This window comes from Rhincodon typus, chromosome 20 (assembly GCF_021869965.1).
Source record: "Rhincodon typus isolate 14 chromosome 20, sRhiTyp1.1, whole genome shotgun sequence".
NCBI classification, from domain to species: domain Eukaryota; kingdom Metazoa; phylum Chordata; class Chondrichthyes; order Orectolobiformes; family Rhincodontidae; genus Rhincodon; species Rhincodon typus.
Window position 1 is genome coordinate 34,343,898 of NC_063351.1, and position 22,848 is coordinate 34,366,745.

At 38.9% G+C, this 22,848-nt stretch overlaps 1 protein-coding gene across 1 annotated transcript in view; it reads left to right on the forward strand.

Annotated features, from left to right (window-relative positions):
• The window catches only part of atrnl1b (attractin-like 1b), an 843,599-nt gene that overhangs the window by 54,247 nt on the left and 766,504 nt on the right, over positions 1 to 22,848 (forward strand). The window contains exon 6 of the mRNA XM_048609206.1: positions 6,855 to 6,948. Within this exon, the coding sequence (XP_048465163.1) occupies positions 6,855 to 6,948 (94 nt within the window). The remainder of the gene's footprint in view (positions 1 to 6,854; positions 6,949 to 22,848) is intronic.

The window sequence follows — 22,848 nt, forward strand, 5'->3', positions numbered from 1 at the left end:
CTTCATTTTCTGAAGAAGGGTCCCGACCCGAAACGTCAGCTTTCCTGCTCCTGTGATGCTGCTTGGCCTGCTGTGTTCATCCAGCTCTACACCTTGTTATCTCAGATTCTCCAGCATCGGCAGTTCCTACTATCTCCAAGTATGATATCCCCTAGATTTGATGTAACATAGCTTTTCCTAAAATTCCTGTTCAATGTTCCAGAAAATTTACTGAACTGTAAATAACTTCCATCAGTTTTCTTAATGTTTCTTTCATGCCTTGTCCCTGTCTTGGCTGAAGATATTGACATCTAATGTGCTCCTTAGATGCCCTCCAGTACATAAAAACTTAGTATTGGCAGGCAATTAAATTTTGGGCTTCAGAATACTTGAGGCTCCTTGTGCCCAAATTCAGTGTTCACATGTATACTTTTCAGCAGATATCTTTGGATAGTGATTTGAGAATGCAAGCCCAAAGTGAGTGGCTCATCCACATTCAGGGCTGCTGACATCTGCAGCCACTGTGCTGTTATCAAGTAGGTTGATCATGATTCCATACTGGATTTTTTTCAATGTCTCATAACTAAAGTGCTCTTCGAGGACACCATAGCATTCATATCTCACTGAATTCAGCACAACAACTGATGTGGAGGCTTATTTGTTTAGCATATTGTGCTTAATGTTTATGAGCACAATCTGGCGAGAAGAAATATGAATGGTCTGCCTATTGTCTGTTGGATAAATATTAATGCATTATTGTTTATGTTGAAAAGTTGTCTGTTGCAAAAGAGAATTATTGCCTTAGAACTATGCAGTTTGCAGCAGGTGCAGCGTTGTCGATTTCAGTACAAAAGTGGTAAATTCTATGTTTGTGATTGGGGCAAAAATAGTAGTCAATCAAGTACTGACATCCTTCTATGACAAATAAGGCTCATATAATGGTGCAAGAGAAAATTCAAATATTGTAGCATTATGGACCACACCAGACTTCCTCAAAATATACTACAAGGGTAGCCTGGACCCGATCTCTTCTTATTTTTAAGGAAAATGTAAGGTGTTGCGTTCCAGATGCAATTCAGTTGATCAACACGCACTTTATTCATACACTATAGTTAAAATACAATCAAAGAAAAATAAAAGAATTGGCTTAGCTGTAATTCTATTGAAATGCTAAACAAAATAATAAATACCATAACTATTACTTATTAACTGTTCCTAAAAGTAACATCCCACAAACACACCCTTGGCAAACACAATAAGATAGATTGAATCACATGCAATTCTAGCAGCACAGGAAGAAAAACATCGAGAACTCGGATTGTAACAGAGAGAAATGTACTGCAGCTTCAAAAAATGCCTTCATTTTTAAAAATATTTAGTCTTTCACTGTTAGGACACTAAATACATGTACACTACATTGACTCTGAGCATGCAAACATTCACTACTACAGCCCATTCAGTCCATTTTTTTTTTTTCCCAACCACTGAATGCCTCCGTCTTCCTTCTTCAAAATCGTGACAACACACTGGCAATTGCGTTCTCTCATCCAAATTGAATGGCTGCAATAATAAGCTCCGTCTAAACAGTTTGGAATTTTTGTCCTTAAATTTCTCCTAAAGCTTCAAGGGGTTATGATCAGTATATACAATTCTCTCAGATACATTTCTGGCAATATAAATATTGAAATGTAGCTCAAGGACGCCTCCTCAATCATGGAATATTTCTGTTGATTATTCAGTTTTCAGGAAAAATAGCCAGTAGGTCGGTCTTGCAGTCGTCATCTTCTTACAAGAGCACAGCACGACACCCATATCATTTGCATCGATAGCCACTTTGAAAGGCTTCAGTATTTAGGTGTGGCAAACAGTAGGCAGTGGATAACCAAGCTTTCAGGCTGTCGAATGCCTTCCGACAATCATCCATCCACTGAAATTTTCTGCAGTTCTTCAACAAGTTAGTCTGGAGCAACTACACTGCTAAAATTCAGTATTATCTTCCAGTTTGAAAAATACACTCAATCCCAGGAATCATAGTACTTCCGTCTTCATCGATGGTATGGGAAACTCACCAATAACCTTAGTTTTCACATCCTATGGGGCCATCTGTCCGCGTCCATTGACATGGCCCAGAAATGTGACTTCGGCTTTTGTGAACTCGCTCTTAGCCAGGTTTTTCGCCAAGTCCGCCTCCCAAAGTCGATTGAAAAATTCCAATAGATGCTCCAAATGTTCCTTCCATGTGTGACTAAAAATCACAGGTCTTCGATGTACACCGCACATTTGGGTAGTCCCAAAATAACTTTAGTCTTTGAAATGTGGCTGATGCATTTTTCACACCAAATGGCATGACTTTAAACTGGATCAGTCCATGAAGTGTCACAAAAGCTGAAATTTTCTTTGTTCTTTCGGTTAAAGGTACTTGCCAATATCCTATGTAAATCCAAGTTAGAAATATGTGTTGCTTGTCCAACCTTCTCAGTATAGTCTTCCAAACGTTGAATAGGATATGAATCAGGTTTTGGAGCTGCATTGACTTTGTGATAGTCCACAAATAACCATTAGGTACCATCTGGTTTTGGCACCATTATTGCATGAGCTCAATTTGCTACAACTCACTTTGATTAGATTGTCTTTGAGCATGTGTTCAATCTTCTTTTTGAACCTGTGCCAACTTGAGAGGGTTAAGTCTGTAAGGATTTTGCTTAATTGCAACAGCATTTCCTGTATCTGCATCATGCGTAATTTGGTACTTCAAAGCCTATTCCCACATTTCTCCCCATGTGATGTGAATAACTCATTCAGGTCAAAATTTTTGAGAACTTCCTCATTGTCCAATTTCATTTGATGAATGTCCAATTAAGAATCACCAGGACTTGGTTCTTCACTCTGTGTTGTAACCAGGAACACATTCTCCTTTTGCTTTCCTTCCCTATGAAAATACCTGTTGAGCATATTCACATGACACACTCTTAAAATTTCTTTCTGCCTGGTATTCTTATTAAATAATTTACATCACTCAATTTCCTTTGAATTTGATAAGGCCCACTAAACCTTGCCTTTACCACTGGAAGCAATATTGACACTTTAATCTTCACAAGCTAAATTGCAAATTGTTTTTGATTTCGTGTCTGCTTCCTGTTTCATCACATGCTTTGCTACATTTAAATGCTGTCTATCCAGCTCACTGGCTCCAGTTTTTTCTATTCATTTGTGGGGTATGGGCGTTGCTGGCTGGGCCAACATTTCTTACCCATTCCTAGTTGCCCTTGAGAAGGTGGTGGTGAGCTGCCTTCTTGAACCGCTGTAGATTGACCCGCAATGCTAATAGGGAGGGAATTCCAGAATTTTAACCCAGCGACAGTGAAGGAATGGCGATATATTTCCAAGTCAGGATGGTGAGTGGCTTGGATGGGAACTTGGAGGTGGTGGTGTTCCCATACATCTGCCCGTGTCCTTCTAGATGGAAGTGGTCATGGGTTTGGAAGGTGCAGTCTGAGGATCTTTGGTGAATTTCTGCAGTGTGTCTTGTAGATAATGCACACTGCTGCTACTGAGCATCGGCGATGGAGGGAGTGAATGCTTGACACCACCTTTCTATAAACTCACTGGTAATATAACGTAATGAACTTCCGCCCATTTCTCGTCCTCCTGAATATGTGATAGTCTCCACTTGCTCATCAAGGTATCATTTTTAAGATTGTAACATTTTGGATACACTCATTCTTCTGTGTATGGTTTTTGATAGATCTGCTTTAGTTTTTCATCTTTCCATTGTTAATCAGTTAATTTCTCTAAACTTAAAAATATCCATTTTGTCTTCCATCTGTTATTGGATTTTTTTCTCAACAGTTTGATCAAACATAGTCTCTGATAAGGAAATTAAAGTTGAGTTATCTTTGTTCCTTGATTTCTCCTTCTGGTTCCACCTGTGGCTTTGTGACCTTGTTGCCACACAGTCAGGAAAAATCTCAGCATATACTTCCTGTAACACCTCAGTTGCCTGATTTTCCACTGGCTTTTCAACCATAGTAGGCAACACACCCAATGATCCAGCTGTATCATATAAACTATGTGCCTGGAACCACGAATTTCTCTCTTACTCCCATCACGATATTACCACCGGACTCTCCAACCTCACTTTATACAATGGAATACTGCTGTTCTCACCACGAATTCCACATATTACTGCCTTTTCTGGCAATGCTCCTTTTGAATTGCATATCTCATCACCTTTCGCCATCAAAGAAGAACTTTCTTCTGTATTTCTCAAAATTTTAATTTCTTCACCTCCTCCTCCTGGCAAAAACAAGTAAATCTTACCCTCGCAAGTAAATTCTTCAGAGAGATCTAGCACTTTGTTCTGAAGCAACCCCTGATCAAATTGTACATTCTTATGCAGCTTCCAAGCTTCTACTGGGCTTTCCTTTGCCACTTAAACAAAACTCACTGGCTTATTCTGTTTTCCCACATCTGTCTTCCCAGTGCTTTTTCTAAACCACCAACACGGTGACTTCATGTGGCCTACTTTATTACATTGAAAACACCTGAGCTCTTTTACTTCGCTTTCCCCCTCATGGGTTTCCTTTTCACCCTGTGGTAAGCTATCCTTACTATCTTAAATGAGATGTACTTTTCCCATGGCACCTGAGGATTTCTCTCTTCCCCAATAAATTGATGTTGAAAGTCTAACTTTGCGTTATGAATCGACTCTTCTTCATCTGCCATTTCAGATGCTAATCTTGCGCTTGTAACTCTCTTCTCCTCCATGAGAGTTCTCCCAACTTCAGGAAGTGAATTTTTGAACGCCTCCAAAACAATTGCGTCTCTGATAATATCAAATGTTTGATCTATTTTCAATGTCCTTGTCCCTCTATCAAAATTATTTTGTCTGATCCTTTCAAACTCAATCTACGTTTGACCACGTTCCTTCCTTGGATTCCCAAGAGGGAATTTTCATCTCATTGTACTCCCCAGATACTACTTCTGATAGTGATGCAAATATCTTATTAACTCTACCTACCAACAATGATCACTGGCCATTTCAATTGTTTAGCCACTTCCTCAAATGAAATGAAAAAGGCTTCTATGTCCTTTTCATCAAACTTAGGCAACGCTTGGATATATTTAAACAGATCCCCACTAGATCTTTTAGCTATGATGGGGATTGCTTTCTATCACTGCCCTCATCATTACTCCTACTTTTTGCGTCTACCTTCACCATTTTAAGTCGACTTTGATTTTCAGTTCTAACGTCTGAAGTTAAAAGCTCTCTTTCTCCCTTACTTTATGTCTTTTTCTCTTCCTTTTTTTTGCCTCTAACTCAAGCTGCTTTATTTGCAATTGAATTTTAGCCATTTTCCAAACATTTCAATGGCATTCCTGGCAATTGTAAATGATGTGCGATTCCCACAACTAGCTCCCCTTTCCTTGCAGACATAGGCAAACCCAACTGCAGCTTGTTGCCAATTCTGAAAGCCTTGCCTTGCCTTTGTGTGAATTTACCGAAGTTATTGATTCCACCCCCAGGAAGTTCTTAGTGACTGAAAGAGCCATTGCTAAACCAGGTTTAAGCTAACCGAATTCATCACCAGAAATAAAAGTCACTAACACTTAGTATTTGCTGCCTTTGAGTCCAATAATCCTGAACCCAACCTGGAGTTAGAGATTTTGATCCTGGATGAGCTCCCAATTTGTTATGGACCAGACCAAACCTGGTCAAAATATATTAAAAAGGTAGCCTAGCCCCTAACTTTTTTTCTTATTTCAAAGATAAATGTAAGGTGTTGCCATTTGATTGGTCAAGTTACTCAATGTTAAGCAAAAAACAATTTATTCGTATACGAGAGTTAAAATTAAATAAGAGAAAAAGAAAAATTGACGTGGCTATAACTCTTGAAATGCTTAACAAAATAATAGATACAATAACCATTACTAATAAGCTGTTCCCATATTGTAACATCCCATAAACACCCTCATGGCAAAGGCAAAGACAATAAAATGGATTGTCTCGCTGCAATTCTAGCTGCCCAGAAGGAAAAACATCAAGAAAAGTGTAGCAGAGAGATGGACTGCAGCTTCCAAACCCTGCTGAGACCCCAGCAGCGACTATTGAAAGCTGAAACTAAAAGTCCTGGTTTTGTTTGAGCTTGACCACACCCGTTCAGGCTGCTTCTATTGTTCCAACCTTCTTAAAAACAAAAAAGACCTCTCAAGCTTTTTACCAATTTTCAGTAGACAGCTTAGCATGTCTTCCTTAAAACATTTCCTCAAAAAAAAAAGACAAAATATATATCTTAAAGCCATAGTATTGTTACAGTAGGTCCTGGGTTGATCCAAGGGAGATGAAAAAGGTGACACAGCAATAATACTTCTATCAATACAGTATAATATTGCTACATAAAAACAAATGCAGGCTGTGGTGTGGAATGGGACAGTGGAGTTTTGGTTATTGTCAACTTGGTTGAATTGAGCTACGAAAATCCAAGGCCTAAGCATCTTTATACAAGCAAACATAATTGCTGAAGGTGTGTTTGCTAGATTGTGTTACTAAAGAGTAATGCATCAAAGTAAGTTGTCTAGTCACATTTTAAATCTGAATTTTGGACAGAAGGATTATAGTTAAAATGTATATTTGGAGAGTAAATCCCCATAAGGCAGTGTTTATTAGTTTTAAGTCTAATCAGTTATCAATTTGTGATAGACCATGACTGATGAGTCAACACTTAAGTGCCTGATGTCACACAATTGTTGAATGAATGTTAAATTGATTTGTACAACAAGGACCTAGTAATCTTGTATCTTGATATGCATAAAAAGAAACTTGTTTGTCTCCAGTATAGTTCACTATAGCACTGATCTATTTGATTTGATTTCAGATACGATTTGGAGAGCAATGGATGGGCAGGTGTATCCATAGTAAGTGTTGCAAGACCGTCTCCAAGATATGGGCATTCCTTAGTATTATATCAGGTACAATTTAAATTGATATTAATTTCTGTTTTTAAACTTGTTTCTAACGGAGCTTCATAATAATGCTTGGATGCTCCAGAATTCAGAACAGTAGTTTTGGGTAATGCTTCTGCTTTGTTTTTTGAAAATTTTTTGCACAGCTTGCCAAATGTTAGATTATGAATGCAATATGTATCTTTCTTCATCCTGGTATTCATTAATTACTGGAATGGGCATTATTGACTAGAAAGAAGATCATATATTGTAGAAGCCTTGAGATGCTTTTAATATGAAAACATTATCATTGTAATGTTTCCCAAGCCACCTTTGGTATGTCTCTAAATTTTCTCTGCTATCAGCATTTTGAGATTTGTTGGTGCCATTTATATGGCAAAGTCCACAAAAGTCCTTGGAAGGATAACTGTGATTGAGGAAGACCATTTGGCTCATTTTGGCTCATTCATGCGGAATGACCTTGCAGTTTCTCTCATTTCAGCATTCTTTGTTCTTTTGATTACAAGATATTTCCTTCAACAATACAATATCTAGAATATTATTCAATGTGCTGATTTTGTACTTGTATGAAGACAAACTTCTCATCCCATTCCTAAATTTGCATTTTACCGTTTTCAAGCTGTACTTCTGTTCTCTCAATGGAATTTAAACTAAATTACAGAACCTCCTCTTTTTGTTACTGTTTGAAATGTTGTATACTTCTAAAAGAGTATCACTCAGACTTTTCCTTTTAACCTGGGCTTTTCAACCTTCCTTCTGTCTTCATTTATGTTGAAACTTATGGATCTTTGTTGCATTGCATCCCGGGTTTGTATGTCCACTTAATGTTATATGACCAGAAGTGAACAAAATAATATATTGGTTCATGCAGAACATGATTTAGTGATTTTCTCTAAGTTGTACTCTTCTGTCTCAGCTATATATTTGTTTTTTTTTGGATTCTTTAATTTTTATGCGTGAATTGGTTGGACATTTTGAATGTACTAAGTCTACTAAACTTCTGGATCTTTCTCAATGTCATCATTTGCCACTTCCTGCATTTCTCATGAAGTGAATGGTATACTGTTAACTGGATTCAGGCTAATCTTCCGTTGGTTTGCCAATTTGAACATTTTGTAATTTCTCAGCTGCCTCTAATTCCACTTCTTCCTCATTGGCATAATATGCAATATTGATGAATTTGCATTGATTTTTCATTTGATGCAATCAGGAAACCATAGTTGTCTTAATAAAATTCCCTGGAACACTGTACTGTGTTAGTTTCTCCCAGTGCTGAAATAACCATTGATTTATATTCCTCAACCAATGTCTTATTGATCTTCAAGAGTTGTATTGAATCTCAATGTTTTTTTCAGCTTACCTACTCTGCTTTCAACTAGAACTTTGACAAATGCCTTCTGGAGTTCTGGACATAATACTTCACTGTAGCTCACATGGTATGATACATTCTCAAAGTGGTTAAGGAGGTGAGCAGGCAGGAAGTCCTCATTGGAGTCCAAATTGACAAATAGCTTATTATTCTGATAATTAAATTTGAAGCTACTACATGATTCAGTTTTTAATGTGAGATTGAAGTAAGTAATGAATTTGAGTATTGGTGAAAACAGACACATATAGACAAAGATTTTTATCTTGTACAAGAATACCAATGTAAAGGGAAACCAACATACATGCTGTATTAGAGAGTGTCATTGTTGGCAAGTGGATTCTTGGAGGGGTTTTCATGGGGAATGCATCAGTTAACTGCTAAGATTTGTTTCAGTTTTAAACCAGACAGGTAGACTCTGATCAATATATTGCTCTGAGAAATGAACCTGTCAACTATTTGTGTGTGTGTGTGTGTGTGTGTGTGTGTGTGTGTGTGTGTGTGTGTGTGTGTGTGTGGCTTGCAGTGTGATGCACTTGTATATAATGATGCTCCCTATATTAGTACAGGAGCAGGGATATCCTGTTGTAATTACACAGGACCACGGTTGAGACCACACCTGGAATGTTGTGTGTGGTTTTGGTTTTATAAAAGCATAGATTCCATACAATGCGGAAAGTTGCCAATTGGCCCATCGAGTCCACAATGACCCGCCGAAAAGCATCCGTCCTTGACACATCCCCACCTCCGTATCCCTGTAACCCTGCATTTACCAAGGACAAACCACCGAACCTGCACATCTTTGGACTGGGGGAAGAAACCGGAACACCTGGTGGAAACCCATGTAGATGAGGGGCAAATGGAGAAACGTCACACAATCACCCAAGGCTGGAATTGAACCTGGTCCTCTAGCTCAGGAAGGCAACAGTGCTAACCACTGAGCTACCATGCTGCCTGCCTCATCTGAGGAAGGATGTTCCTGCTGTGGATGAGTGCACCAAAGTTAACCAATTTAATTCTTGGGATAGCAAAACTGAATTGAACTGTTTTGTATTATATTCACTGGAATTCAGAAGAATGAGGGGGCTCTTGTAGAAAACCAAAAAAAAAGTTCTAACAGGACAAGACAGTTAATGTAGGAAGGATGTCCTTGATGGTGGGGGGAGTCCAGAACCAGGGGTCACAGTCGAAGGATACAAGGTACACCATTTGGGACTGAGATGAGGAGAAATGTCTTCACCGCGGAAAGCAGTTGAGGCCAAAATACCCTGTGATTTCAAGAAGCAGTCAGACACAGCACTTGGAGCATAAAGATTATGGTAATGGTGGTGCTGGGGGAGAGGTGGAGGGAGGCAGAGACAGGCTATTGAGATGGGTGATCAGCCGTGATCATCATGAATGGTGGAGCTGGCTCGAAGGGCCAAATTTTCCATGTTTTTATGTTTAAGGCACAGGCCTTGTTTGCAGACAACAAGAGAATATATGTGCTGTGCTGTTTCAGGAAAATAGCTGATAGCCATTCGCTGGCTCATTTCTTGGAGCAGTGCCTTCATCAATTACTACCAAACTGCCTGATTTACGATTTAATCTTGGCAGTTAGTTGTCTGTTAACATTTACTTGTGCATTATCTGGCACAACATCTCTATCAATAAGTCCATTTGCAAACCCATCAGCACTTTCAGACAGTATAAATATTACTTTTCCCTTACTTCAGTATCTTGCAAAACATCTTGTAGAGTGCAAGAAAAATGTTTACTTTTGTAGTGATTGGAACCAGGTGGACCTTGTTGACTACAAGGTCCTTGATTGGCCCGGGTTAACAACCTCAATCAGGAAGCCCGGCTGACCAAGATAAACGGGATTTAGAACGTCCTCAGTTCAGGGGACTGACTCTGAGCTGGCTGGGTAAAGGGTAATGTGGTGATGGGATACTGGCCTCTGTGCAATTGTTTCAACTTTCTTACAGCAAAACTTATGTTCTATACTTCCAAACAACTGTTTGAGTAATGGATCTGTTATTACCTGTGCACCACTTATTTTTTCTGCATATAGGTATCACATTGACTTATCTCCCGTCTACCCTTGATTATCAGTGGAAGATCATATTAAAGTTGCTTACTCCCGATCAATGTGCCAAGCAACTGCTATCCCTCATCATTGTTACTGAAATTTCTCTTTCATCTTGTTTTTGAGACCCATAGCAACATTATCCTCTAGTTGCTTGAGTTTCTCTGTTCATACTGAGTGAAGTTGCTGCAAAAATGGGGAGCTATCCTTCAAGTTATGATAGGGGTACAAGTAAACCAAGGAAATATAATACATTATTGTCTAGCTCACAAACGTAAGAGCACTAATGGCACCAAGCAAACACAACAATCTTTGAATGTGAATTCACTTGGGTGGTGTTGCTTTCTAACTGTTCACCAGTGTTACTAACTTTTATTTCATAACATGAATGATGTTCTCCCAGACCCTCCACCCCATCTGTTGGTTCAACATTTCAGCCACCCTAATGGGAATGATGTGTATTTTGACTAGTTGATGACTTGTAAGATTTGCCAATGTAGGCAAAGGTTTAAAAGCAATACTGGATGGCACCGATGCAAAGACTTAAATCTTATTGTTTGTGCTATCTGTTATTTCCTTAAAATGTACAGCATATAGCTGAAATAAGTTATTTTGATAGCCTTTTTGGTGTCGGCTCTTAGGGGAAATTTACAGATCTATACGCCTTATTCAGAGACACTTGCCTGTAGATCATAAAATGAAAAAAAAAATGCAGTGCATGGATTTGCAGTTGAATATTTTGAAAGAGGTGTGTGTTGGTTAAAATATGTACAGTATATCAAAACTTGGGATATTAATGCAGTTAAGATTCTATTACATCAAGACTGATTTTGTGAGCAAAAGCGGTCCAAAGATCCGATCCGTTGTGGTGAAATATAAATTGAACAAATGTGTGTCATAAAATCTGAGACCATGCTGAATCTTGTTTACTGCAGGCATTACAGTTACTGTTGCAGGCTAACAATTGGCTGTTTTCCTTGTTGCTGAACCTTTTGAGGAAAAGAGACCAATGAATGGAAATGGAAAAGACATTTGTCTGGTAAACAGTGAAGAAGAAAAGAGAACAATCAACACACTACTATTCCAAGTAACAGGAAAAAAAATAGAAGGAAGTAATATTTAGAGTTTGCAAATACTTAAATAAGTTGTCATAGACCTAAAAATTAACACTTTCCCTGGAGAAAGCAAACTGCTCGCTCTTGAATTTGGTATTTTTTCCTTCTCTGAGCTTTTGTGGCATCATTACTTTAAGCACTGTCCTCCTATCGATTTTTAAAAAAAAAAAAAAAAAATATTATATCTAAATTATTCAGAAGCCTGTTTGCATCCTCCGCACCACATGCAATCCCACTTGGTTTTGTCTTGAGCAAACTTGGAGTATTACATTTAATTCCCTCATCCAGATCATTGTGTATTGTAAATGTTTGGACCTTAAGCACTGATTCTTGAGGTACTCTACTTGTCACTGCCTTCCACTCTGATAAAGACCCAAATTATTCTCAATTTCTTGTTCCCTGTCTGCTAATCAATTCTCAATTTATGCCTGTGTGTTACCATCAGTTTTGTGTGCTTTGATTTTGGACAGTAATCTCTTCTGTGGCACCTTTTTTATTAAAAGCTTTGAAAGTCCAAATGCACAACAAGCACTGGTTTTCACTCATCTATCCAACTAGTTACATTCATTTTCAAAAAAAAAAATCCAGTAAGTTTTTCAAGCACCATTTTCTTTTCATAAATACATGTTGAATTTGTGTAATTCCATTGGAGGTGGTAGTTTCTTAGTGACCTGTTATCACGTTCTTTATGACAGACTGCAGCATTTTACCTACTACTGATGTTAGGCCAACCAGGCTTTAATTCCTTGTTTTCTCCCTACATTTGCCATCCTCCAGTCTTTTTGGATTGTTTCAGAACCTACAGAACTTCAGCAGATGACAATTAATGCATCCAGTGTCACCTTCATTGGTGCCCTTGGTTCTAGATAATTTGCCCCTGGGGATTTATCAGATTTCAGACTCTTCTTATACCTTTTTTTTTTTTGCTAATAATAATTGCTTTCAGTTCTTCTTTCCTAAAGATCTTCCTTCTCTAGCATTTCTGGGAGGTTATTGGTCTCTTCAAAAGCTGAATGAAAGTAGTTGTTTAATTGCCCAAACATTTCCTTGTTTGCCATTATCAATGCTTCTGTTTCAGACTGTAAGGAGCTTACATTTGTCTTCGCTACCTTTTCTATGCTTAGAAGCTTTTGCAGTTCACTTGATTTTCCTTGCAAATTAACTCTTATAATCTATTTTTCCCCTTTTTAACTCTTTGCTAAATTCTAAACTGCTCCTAGTCCTTGGGTTTCCTCACTTTTTGTACCAGCTTTTATAACTTCTTTTTGCATGTAAAACTATTCTTAATTTCATTTGTTAGCCATGGTTGGGCCACTTTTCCTGATACACTTCTTTTGGGTAAAAGAATATATAACTGTGTTGCAATGCATGCATTCATTCTTTAAATATTAACCACTGTCTACACACTGTCATGCCTTTTAATGAAGTATAATGTAGCCAACTCACTCCTCGTACTTCCATAGTTTCCTTTCAGTTGTACAGCCCTAATTTAAGATTGAATTAGTTTACTTTCTATCCCAGTGAAGGACTGTCTCAAAATTCTATCATAAAATGAAAGCAAAGGAATTCTGTAATTTTATGCTCATTTTTTCCCAAAAGACCTTTCAGAGCAAAATTATTAATTAAATCCACTGCACAAAACTAGATCTAGGATAGTCAGTTACTCAGTTGATTTATCAACATACCAGTCTTAAAAGTCATCTTGTGCACACTTCAGGAATGCATCTACCACAGTATTATTGCTAATGTTGTTTTCCCAGTCCGTATGTAGAATAAGGGCACCGATGATTATTGCAGCATCATTGTTGCATACATCTGTAATTTCCAGTTTAATGCCATTCCCTGCCTTACCGCTACTGTTTGGCAATATGTACGCAACTTCCATCCCTTGTCTGCTCAACGTAGATTGATTTCACATCTAGATTTTCTGCATCAATATCCTTTCTCGCTATTACACTAATTTTATCTTTCATTTTCAATGCTGACCCACTTTTTGAATATTTTTCTTGAAGATGGAAATGTTGTATGTTCAGTTCCCAGCCCTCTGTCACCCTGCAGACAAGTCTCTATAATCACACTCATATGAACCTGTTTTGAACTACTTATGCTGTTAATTTAACTACTTATTTCGAATACTATATGCATGCAATACGGTACATTTGGAATTGTCTGTCATTTTTACTTTTTTTTTCTATTGTATTAAAGCCCTACTTGTTGCTAGCCCTCACTTCCTCTGCTTTTCACATGTGCCTTGTACTTTAACCTTGCATTTCTATCTTTGTTTCTCTCGCTCTTGTCTCCCTCACAGGTTCCTGTACCCTGCACTCTAGTTTAAACCCTCCATTATGGAGTGATAGGTTTTAGACTCTTGCAAGTAAGTTTGAAATACCTGTAGAAAGGCTGGTTTGAAGAACTACAATGAGTTCAAAGGGAAGTGGATGGTGATGATTGGGTACATTTGAGAAGGTTAATTATCATTTACACATTTCAGCCTAATATAATAAATCTTTGAATGTCTTTAATAGATCCTGTGTAAGATGTGTTTGGGAAATCCCTAACCACTGCATATAGGCATAGTTAAACAGCAAGAAAAAAGCCCCTTTAGTCCATTACATCCACATGAGTCAAAAACAAGCACCTAATTATTGAAACTATTCTGCACTTGGCTCATGGACTTCTAAGCATGAACATTGCAGGTGTACATCTACATGCTACTTAAATGTTATGAAGATTTTTACTTCTGCCACACTTAACAGGCAGTAAGTTCCAGATTCCCACTATCCTCTGGCTGCAAAAGCCTTTCTTCATTTCGCCTCTAAATTTCCTTCACCTTGCTTTAAATCTATGCCCCCTAGTTTTTGATCCCTTCATCAAGAGGAAATGTTCCTTTGTCTACCCCATCTTAGCCCCTCATATCAGTCGTGTCTCCCCTCTGTCCCCTCTGTCTCCTGTGCTCCAAAGGAAACAACCCCAGTCTGTCCAATCTCTCCATATAATTAAAGCACTCTTGCCCAGGCAACATATGGGTAAATCTCCTGTGCACCATCTCCAGTGCTATCACATCCCTCCTATAATGTAGATTCCAGAACTATACACCATCTCCTCCTATTTCGCTGCTCGTCACTTTTCTCCCTACTCCATCCACTTGTGTTTTTCCTTCATCTTGCTCATTGCTCCTTTTCAAAGCTCTTGATCATAACGATGACTTGGTGAAAGAGGAAGTGGGTGGGAGCAGGATTGTTGGCAGAGAGCAATGAGTGGGTAGATGGTAAGAGGGATGTGGAACTGGAAGAAATGAGGTGAAGGTAACTAGCAAGTTGGCAAGTGCACTTTTGGGCTGGTTATGTTCAAGGCAGCCAATAGGTTTTTAATGAGTAAATTTCAAGTGAGGAGCATAACTGATCCACTTTCACACAAGAAAATGCAATGTGACTTTTGTGAAGTATGTTTTTGTTTAGCAAGTTAGGAATGTTTAAGGAGGAATAGCACTATTGGGAAAAGCGGAAGATTTTTTTTGATGGGTATCGCTTTGGAAGATGTAGATAGCACAGTGTTTGAAATGGGAATAACAAAGTGTGGTATTAATATCTAATATAAATTAGAGATACATGCCAGGAATTTCTTGTAAAAATTGTGAGAAATGTCTCTATAAAGAAAACAGCATGTTTCCAATTGATCAAAATCTCCAGCAGCAAGGGATGTCAAAAGCTTAAAATATACATGCAGTGTGATTCCCTGCTCTAATTTGCACTGTCTAGTTGCCAGATCTCTCTGATATATCTGAAACAGGCTTTGCTGCAGAATTCATGACTCTTGGTGCCAGCAGAAGGCAGCACAGTACCATGCATTTTAAATTTTACAGAGCAACTTTTGGAAGACAATAACTTTAGAAAAATTGGTGATGTGTGATTTTTTTTTGAAAAGAAATGTTTCTGTTCACTTGATGCATAACTATCATCGTTTTGATTACATTGCAGTAAGCAGTTTAGTGCTTTATCATTTCTTGATAAATCAATATTTGCACCTCCCAGAGGTTTGTTCACTGAATTAGAATGTTTACATCTTGAGCAACAAATTCAACTTTGATTAAATTTGCATTATTTTCTTTGTTACTTTTTACTGTGGAAGAACCATGCAAATCTTTGCCACAGAAATCTTGGGTATCATTGCAGAAATAAGTAAAGAGTTTATTGTGCACATAGTTATGTACTGTTTACAGCAGAGAAATGGACCATTTCATCCAACTGCTGTATGTTGATTACATGATCTACTAGACCTATAGGTTAGTAACTTGGATTTAAATGGTGGTGGTTATTAATTCAACCTAAAGCATTGCTTTTGTTTTAGAAATGGCTTCCAAGTATGAAAGTTGCTCCTCAGGGCATACTGGCAGTGATACCAAGCAGTTCTTTAGATTTATTTTGGGGTTAAAACTGACTTAAAATCATTTCTATTCTTTTGTATTTTAATCATTTCCTCGTTGTTTGTTCCATCCAGGAACTAAAAAAATTGCTGTAGTGTTAATAGTATAGTAGTGGTGTAATTTCAAGATTTATTTTCCTATCCTGTCTCGGCAGACCTCACTTTGTTTTCAGAGTAGCATGCAATTATGGATATTTTCTCATCAATCTACTCAGATGTTTATTATGCACACTGAAGCAGATGGGACTTGAACCCAGGCCTCTTGGCAAGGAAGTAGGAACACCACTACTATGCCACAAGACCAAAACACGCAATTATATATATTTTTTTCTAGTAAATCTATTCAGACACTTTATTGTACACCTCTGGAGCAGGTAGGGCTCGAACCCAAATATCATGTTCCAGAGGTAGGGACAACTACTATGATTGCACCACAAGAGCTGAAATGCACAATTATATTGTATCCTGCAAATCATCAATTAAATGAGGCATCATTATTAAACAGTTTATCAGGCAGAAGCCTTTGTTTCTCATGCCACTTCATTGTTTGTGTTCTATCTAACCTTTTTTTTGCTTTATCTGATGCTCTTATCCTAAGGATGCAAAATTATTGTCTCACTTTTTGTTCTCAATTTTTAAATGTATTTATGGGAAATGAGTATTGCTACTAAGGCCAGCGTTTGTTGCTCGTCTGTCATTGTGCTGAGGGCAATTAAAATGAAATGCCTTCTTGAACCACTGCAGCCCATGCAGTGTAGTTAAGAAAGTTCCAGGATTTTGACAGTGTTAGTAAAGAAATTGTGAGATTGATTGATTAATTTTTCAAAAATTGAATTATTTTGACTTAAGCAAGTGAGCAAATTACATTTTGTTTGGTTGTGGTTCTTTTGGAAAACGGTATCTGTAAGGAAGGAAGCCATATTGTCCACGTCAAATGTGACATTGTAAATTCCATGCTTTGTGGTTGCTTTTACGGCTCAGGCTAATGTAAATCTAGGTAACAGGTTAGAATGCTTTGTAATGCTTTTATGCATGGACACGTTACATTGTTAAATTGGTTTAATAATTGGTTTAATAAGTATATAAAGAGGTCTCTTGGAGAACAAAAGCTTGTATGGTTTTTGGAAAATAAGTTTTGCATTTGTTTTAGACATCAGGTTATTGCAGATTCATAGTTCTTTGAAAGAATAATAGGTTTTAGCAAATATTCAGATATATCAGTTTGGGCAGTCGGAATGATAGTTCATTGTTAGGGGTGACACTACATATTCTAAGCAAATGCGTTCATTGGTGTCATGCTATTGGTCGAAATCTGTAAAGTTGACAGGTTGATGCTCACAAGCTGTTACAAAAGAATGGTATGACAAAGTAATTGGCATGTCAGAAAATAAATTGCGAGCCAGGAGGAAGTTTTGTCCCTAAGATGACCATTAATTTTAAAGAAGACAATCGGGAATTGGCAGGCACCACCTAACCAATCCAAGATTGACCAAAAATGGTTCATGCACTAATGAGCCAGTTAGGGTTCAGACTGTTGCTGATCATGCACATGAGTAGTGGCCAGCCATGGTTACTAAGTGGCGATTTGTCATGGTTTGGTGAAAAAAGAAGGAAGAATGAAGACAGAAGGACAACTTTGTTCTACAGAATGGAACACTGACATGTGCGCCCAGTCAACCAGCGTCTCAAACTCAGGAACAAAAACGAAGTTGCTGGAAAAGCTCAGCAGGTCTGGCAGCGTCTGTGGAGGAGAAAACCGAGTTAACGTTTCGGGTCCGATGACTCTTCCTCAGAACTCATGGTGGCTGGGAAAACGTCAGTTTATATGCAGAAAATAGGGACGTGGGTGGGGTAGGGAGTAAACGATAGGATAGAGCCCAAAGAGAGAGAAAGATAGTTGGACAGACAAAGGAGTTGCTAACGATCAGGCTGGGAGGGTGAATAGTTGTTAATGGGGACTGTTAGTGACAGTGTCTCAAACTGGTATCTTGAAGTGGATCGACTGAAAACTACTACTTCTATTAGATGTTATTTCTTTTGTACTTAATACATTGTGTAAGATGTATGACAATATACATGTGTCTGGAATGGGTTTTGTAATTAATCAGGATTACTAAAATTTTGGATTGGCTGTCTCAAACTCTGTTTACAATTGTAGTTGATTTAGGTCTTTCAAATAAAGTTGAGGAGAACCCCACAATCGTACAGAATGGTGATGTTCTAAGATGTGTGGTTTGGAGGGTGCTTGCAGTTGATGTTCCTATGATTCTGTAGCCCTTGTACTTTTAGACAGTGGAGGTTGTTGCTCTTCTGAATTTCAGGGTAGGAAGTTAGGTTGAGCTGTTGATTTTCAAAATGCATATTTTTACTTGCTAGTATTCATTAAGCTAACCAAAGACTAAATGAATTAAAATTATTCAAACTGTTCGTCTCTTATTAAATTTGATCAAAGTAAACCAACAAAAATAAACTTCTCTAGTGATGAAAGTGAGATTAAATAGAAGCATGAATGTAGGTTCATGAATTAAGAAAAGAATATCAGCATTTTATATTAGAGCTAGTACAATATGACAAAGCCATTGGACCCATTGTGTCAGTCATGGTCCTAGGTCTTTAATTACAGTTATTAATTTTATCCATGCCTTTGTCGCAATTTTTTGACATCAAGAAAATTGATTGAATAAGGCTGTTGGAGAAGTGTGCTCTATAGCATTGAATTATTGAAATTCTAGAGGTACACAAACTGCTGTAGTAAATAAATTTAAGGTGTCTTGTTAAATCAAAAGCAGTGTCTTACAAGAAGGTCATTGATCTCTAAAGATGGTGATGTGGTTTCAGAAAATAAATGCTGACATGGGCCACGCAATTGCACCATCACCTTTGATTGTTAAGCGCAAGTGTACAGTTATCCTGTAATTTTCCTTGGTCTTAAATAAATGTGTTGATAGTCATCCTTTCTTTTCGTAGCTACTGTATATAGCAATATTTGGAATCTGACTGCATAATGCTCTTTGCCTGTAATTGTGCATTAAATAGATAAACTATTTGCTGGTTCTGTGGCTCTCAGACTTTGAGTTGGCAACGTACAGTACAGAAAATTATTGATATAAACATTTTTTTATTTAGATTTCCATAGATAATCCAATGATATGTAATCTGAGATTGTGAACATGAGGTGGTAACTTTGAATCAGAGATAGTAGGAACTGCAGATGCTGGAGAATCCGAGACAACAAGGTGCAGGGCTGGATGAACACAGCAGGCCAAGCAGCATCATAGGAGCAGAGAGGCTGACGTTTCGGGCCTAGACCCTTCATCAGAAAAGGGGGAGGGGAAGGGGGTTTTGAAATAAATAGGGAGAGAGTGGGAGGCGGATAGAGGAGAGGATAGGTGGAGAGGAAACAAACAGGTCGAAGAGGCGGGGATGGAGCCAGTAAAGGTGAGTGTAGGTAGGGAGTTAGGAAGGGGATAGGTCAGTCCAGGGAGGACGGACAGGTCAAGGGGGCGGGATGAGGTTGGTCGGTAGGAGATGGAGGTACGGCTTGAGGTGGGAGGAGGGGATAGGTGGGAGGAAGAACAGGTTAGGGAGGCAGGGAGGAGCTGGACTGGTTTTGGGATGCGGTAGGGGGAGGGGAGATTTTGAAACTTGTGAAATCCACATTGATACCATTGGGCTGCAGGGTTCCCAAGCGGAATATGAGTTGCTGTTCCTGCAACCTTCAGGTGGCATCGTTGTGGCACTGCAGGAGGCCCAGGATGGACATGTCGTCTGAGGAATGGGAGGGGGAGTTGAAATGGTTCGCGACTGGGAGGTGCAGTTGTTTACTGCGAACCGAGCGTAGGTGTTCTGCAAAGCGGTCCCCGAGCCTCCGCTTGGTTTCCCCGATGTAGAGGAAGCCACACCGGGTACAGCGGATGCAGTATACCACATTGGCAGATGTGCAGGTGAACATCTGCTTGATGTGGAAAGTCCAATGTACATTTGGTCAGGATTTCTACAAAATTTGTAGCACTGCCTCGAGCTGATCCATAATAGAATTTTCTGTTTTAAATACAACACAGTATAAACAGGAGTTCCCTTGCTCTCTCAATGATATATTAACTAAAATAACAAAAGCAAAAAGGGGGTTTTGTGCCAATTATTTGCTGTGCTTCATTCCAGTTCAATTCCTTTATAAACCTTAATCTGCTTTTTGCATTTCATTTTAGGCTGGTACCTTTAAATCAGCACCAAATCAAAAGCTGCAGTCAGAAATTTAAGCATGAAGACACAGTACAGAAAGTAGTGTAGTGTTTGTCTGAGGCAACGGAAGGCCTTCTATGAGACTGCTTAGAATGAATGGACTGGGCCATATTCAAGAACTCAACATGCAACCTAAAGGAGTATGCCACTATTGTCACAGAATTCTGGAGTGACTGTGTGGAAGACTGCATGCCAAAGAAATGAATCCAAATGTTCCCCTACCAGAAACCATGGATGAACCGGGAGATCCACATCCTACTGTACTCCAGGTCTGAGGCCTAAAGTCAGGCAACCCTGGTCTATACAGGAAATCTAGGTATGGCCCTTGTAAGGCCATCAGAGATGCCAAGAGGTGACACCAAACTAAGCTCGAGATCTAGAGCAACTACACAGACACCCATCGTTAGTGGCAAGGCTTACATCAGGCTACAAAACGAAGTTGAACAGAATCGCAGGCAACAACCAGCTGATGGGAGTATTTGCAGACACCTTAGCCTCTCCTTACTATGATTTGATGTCCCCAGCTGCTTCAGGACCACCATCATCCTGGTGCCAAAGAAAAATTATGCAGCGTGCCTCAATGACTACCGCCCGGTGACTCTGACCTCCATAATTGTGGAGTGCTTCAAGATGTTAGTCGTAGCTCACATCAACTGCAGCCTACCAAATTGCCTTGATCCTTTGCAAATCTCCTACTGGCAAAACAGGTCCACAACAGACATCATTTCCCTGGCCTTATACTTATCCCTAGAAATCTGGATAAAGACGATCCATACGTCAGGCTCCTACTTATTGATGACAGTTCCGTCCTCAACACCATAATTCCAAACAAACTAATCTCTAAACTCCAAAACTAAGGTCTCTGCTTCCCCAATCTGTAACTGGATCCTCAACTTCCTGACTCATAGACTGCAATCAGTAAGAATAGGCAACAACACCTTCTCCACCATAATCCTCAACACTGGTGCCCCACAAGGATGCATACTCAGCCCCCTACTATACTCCTTATAAACTCACGACTGTTTGGCCAAATTCTGTCTCAACTCCATTTACAAGTTTGCTGAAGACACCAGCATTGTACGATGGATTTCAAATAATGATGAGACAGAATACAGGAAAGAGATTAAGTATTTAGCAGCATGGTGTAAAGACGCCAATCTCTCAAGCAACGTCAACAAAATGAAGGAGCTGGCCATTGACTTCAAGAAGTGAATAAAGGGCACGCTTCTGTTTGCATTCACAGTGTTGAGGTGGAAATGGTCAAGTTCCTGAGAGTGATGATCACCAACAATCTGTCCTGGTCCACCCACGTCGATGCAATGGTCAAGAAAACACAACATCTTTACTTCTTCAGGAGGCTAAGGAAATTCAGCATGTCTGCAAAGACTCTTACCAATTTTTATAGATGTACAATAGAAAGCATCGTATCTGGATGCATCATAGTGTGGTTTGGCAACTGCAAGAAACTACAGAGAATCGTGAACACAGCCCAGTCCATCACACAAACCAGTCTTCCATCCACTGACTCCATCTATACTTCCCGCTGCCTTGGGAAACATAACCAAAGACCCCTCCTCACTCCCGTTATATTCTTTTCCACATTCTTCTGTTGGGCAGAAGATATACAGGTTTGAATACATGTGCAAATAGATTTGAGAACAGTTTGCTCCCCGCTGTTTTCAGACATTTGAACAACCTCTCAGATGTTAATTCTGACCTGCCTGTCTTCACCTTCTCTGCGGTTGTAACGCTGTATTCTGCACTCTGTTCTGCTACACTGATGCACTTTGTATGGTAATGATTAGACTATATAGCATGCAAAATAACACTTCACTCTATCTTGGTACATTTATCAATAAGAAATCAGATACAGTCCATGAACTAAAAGTTAACAAAATGCTTTACCTATGAAGAATTATACACTTACATTTTGCTGTGATAAACAAATAATATACCTCTGAATTTATGCAATTATAATCATTTCACACCAGTAGCCATGCTTTCGGCTACCTTTGCACCAACTTCTGGAATACCCACTTTAAATCTGTTTACATCTCTCAACTCGTTGCACTACTACAATACTCATGAAAAATCTACTCCTTTGATTACTCTGTTATTGCACCATCCTTGTGTTGTTCAGGGTCAAATTGATATTCTAACACTGCCATGCAACATTTTGGTTGAAAGAGCATTATATAAATAAAACTGTTGTTAGTGGAGTTGAGAATGTAAGATTTGTTTGGCATGCAAAAACCATAAAAAGTTTTGATAGATAATATATGTAGAATATACTTCCAGTGGCAAAATGGCCAGGTCATAGAGTCATATGGCATGGAAACAGACCCTTCAGTCCAACCGATCCATGCCGACCAGCCATCCCAATCTGACCTAGTCCCATTTGCCAGCAATAGGCCCTTATCCCTCTATCCCTTCCTAGTCATATACCCATCAAGATGCCTGTTAAATGTTGTCATTGTACCCATTGCCATGACTTCTTCTGAAAGCTCATTCCACACACGCACCACCATCTGCGTGAACAGGTTACCCCTCAAGCCCTTCTTAAATCTTTCCCCTCTTACCTTAAACCTCCTTCCTCTCGGTTTGGAGTTGACTATCCAGGGGAAAGACCTTGGCTATTCACCCTGCCCATGCCCCTCATGATATTATAAACCTCTATAAAGGTCACCCCTCAG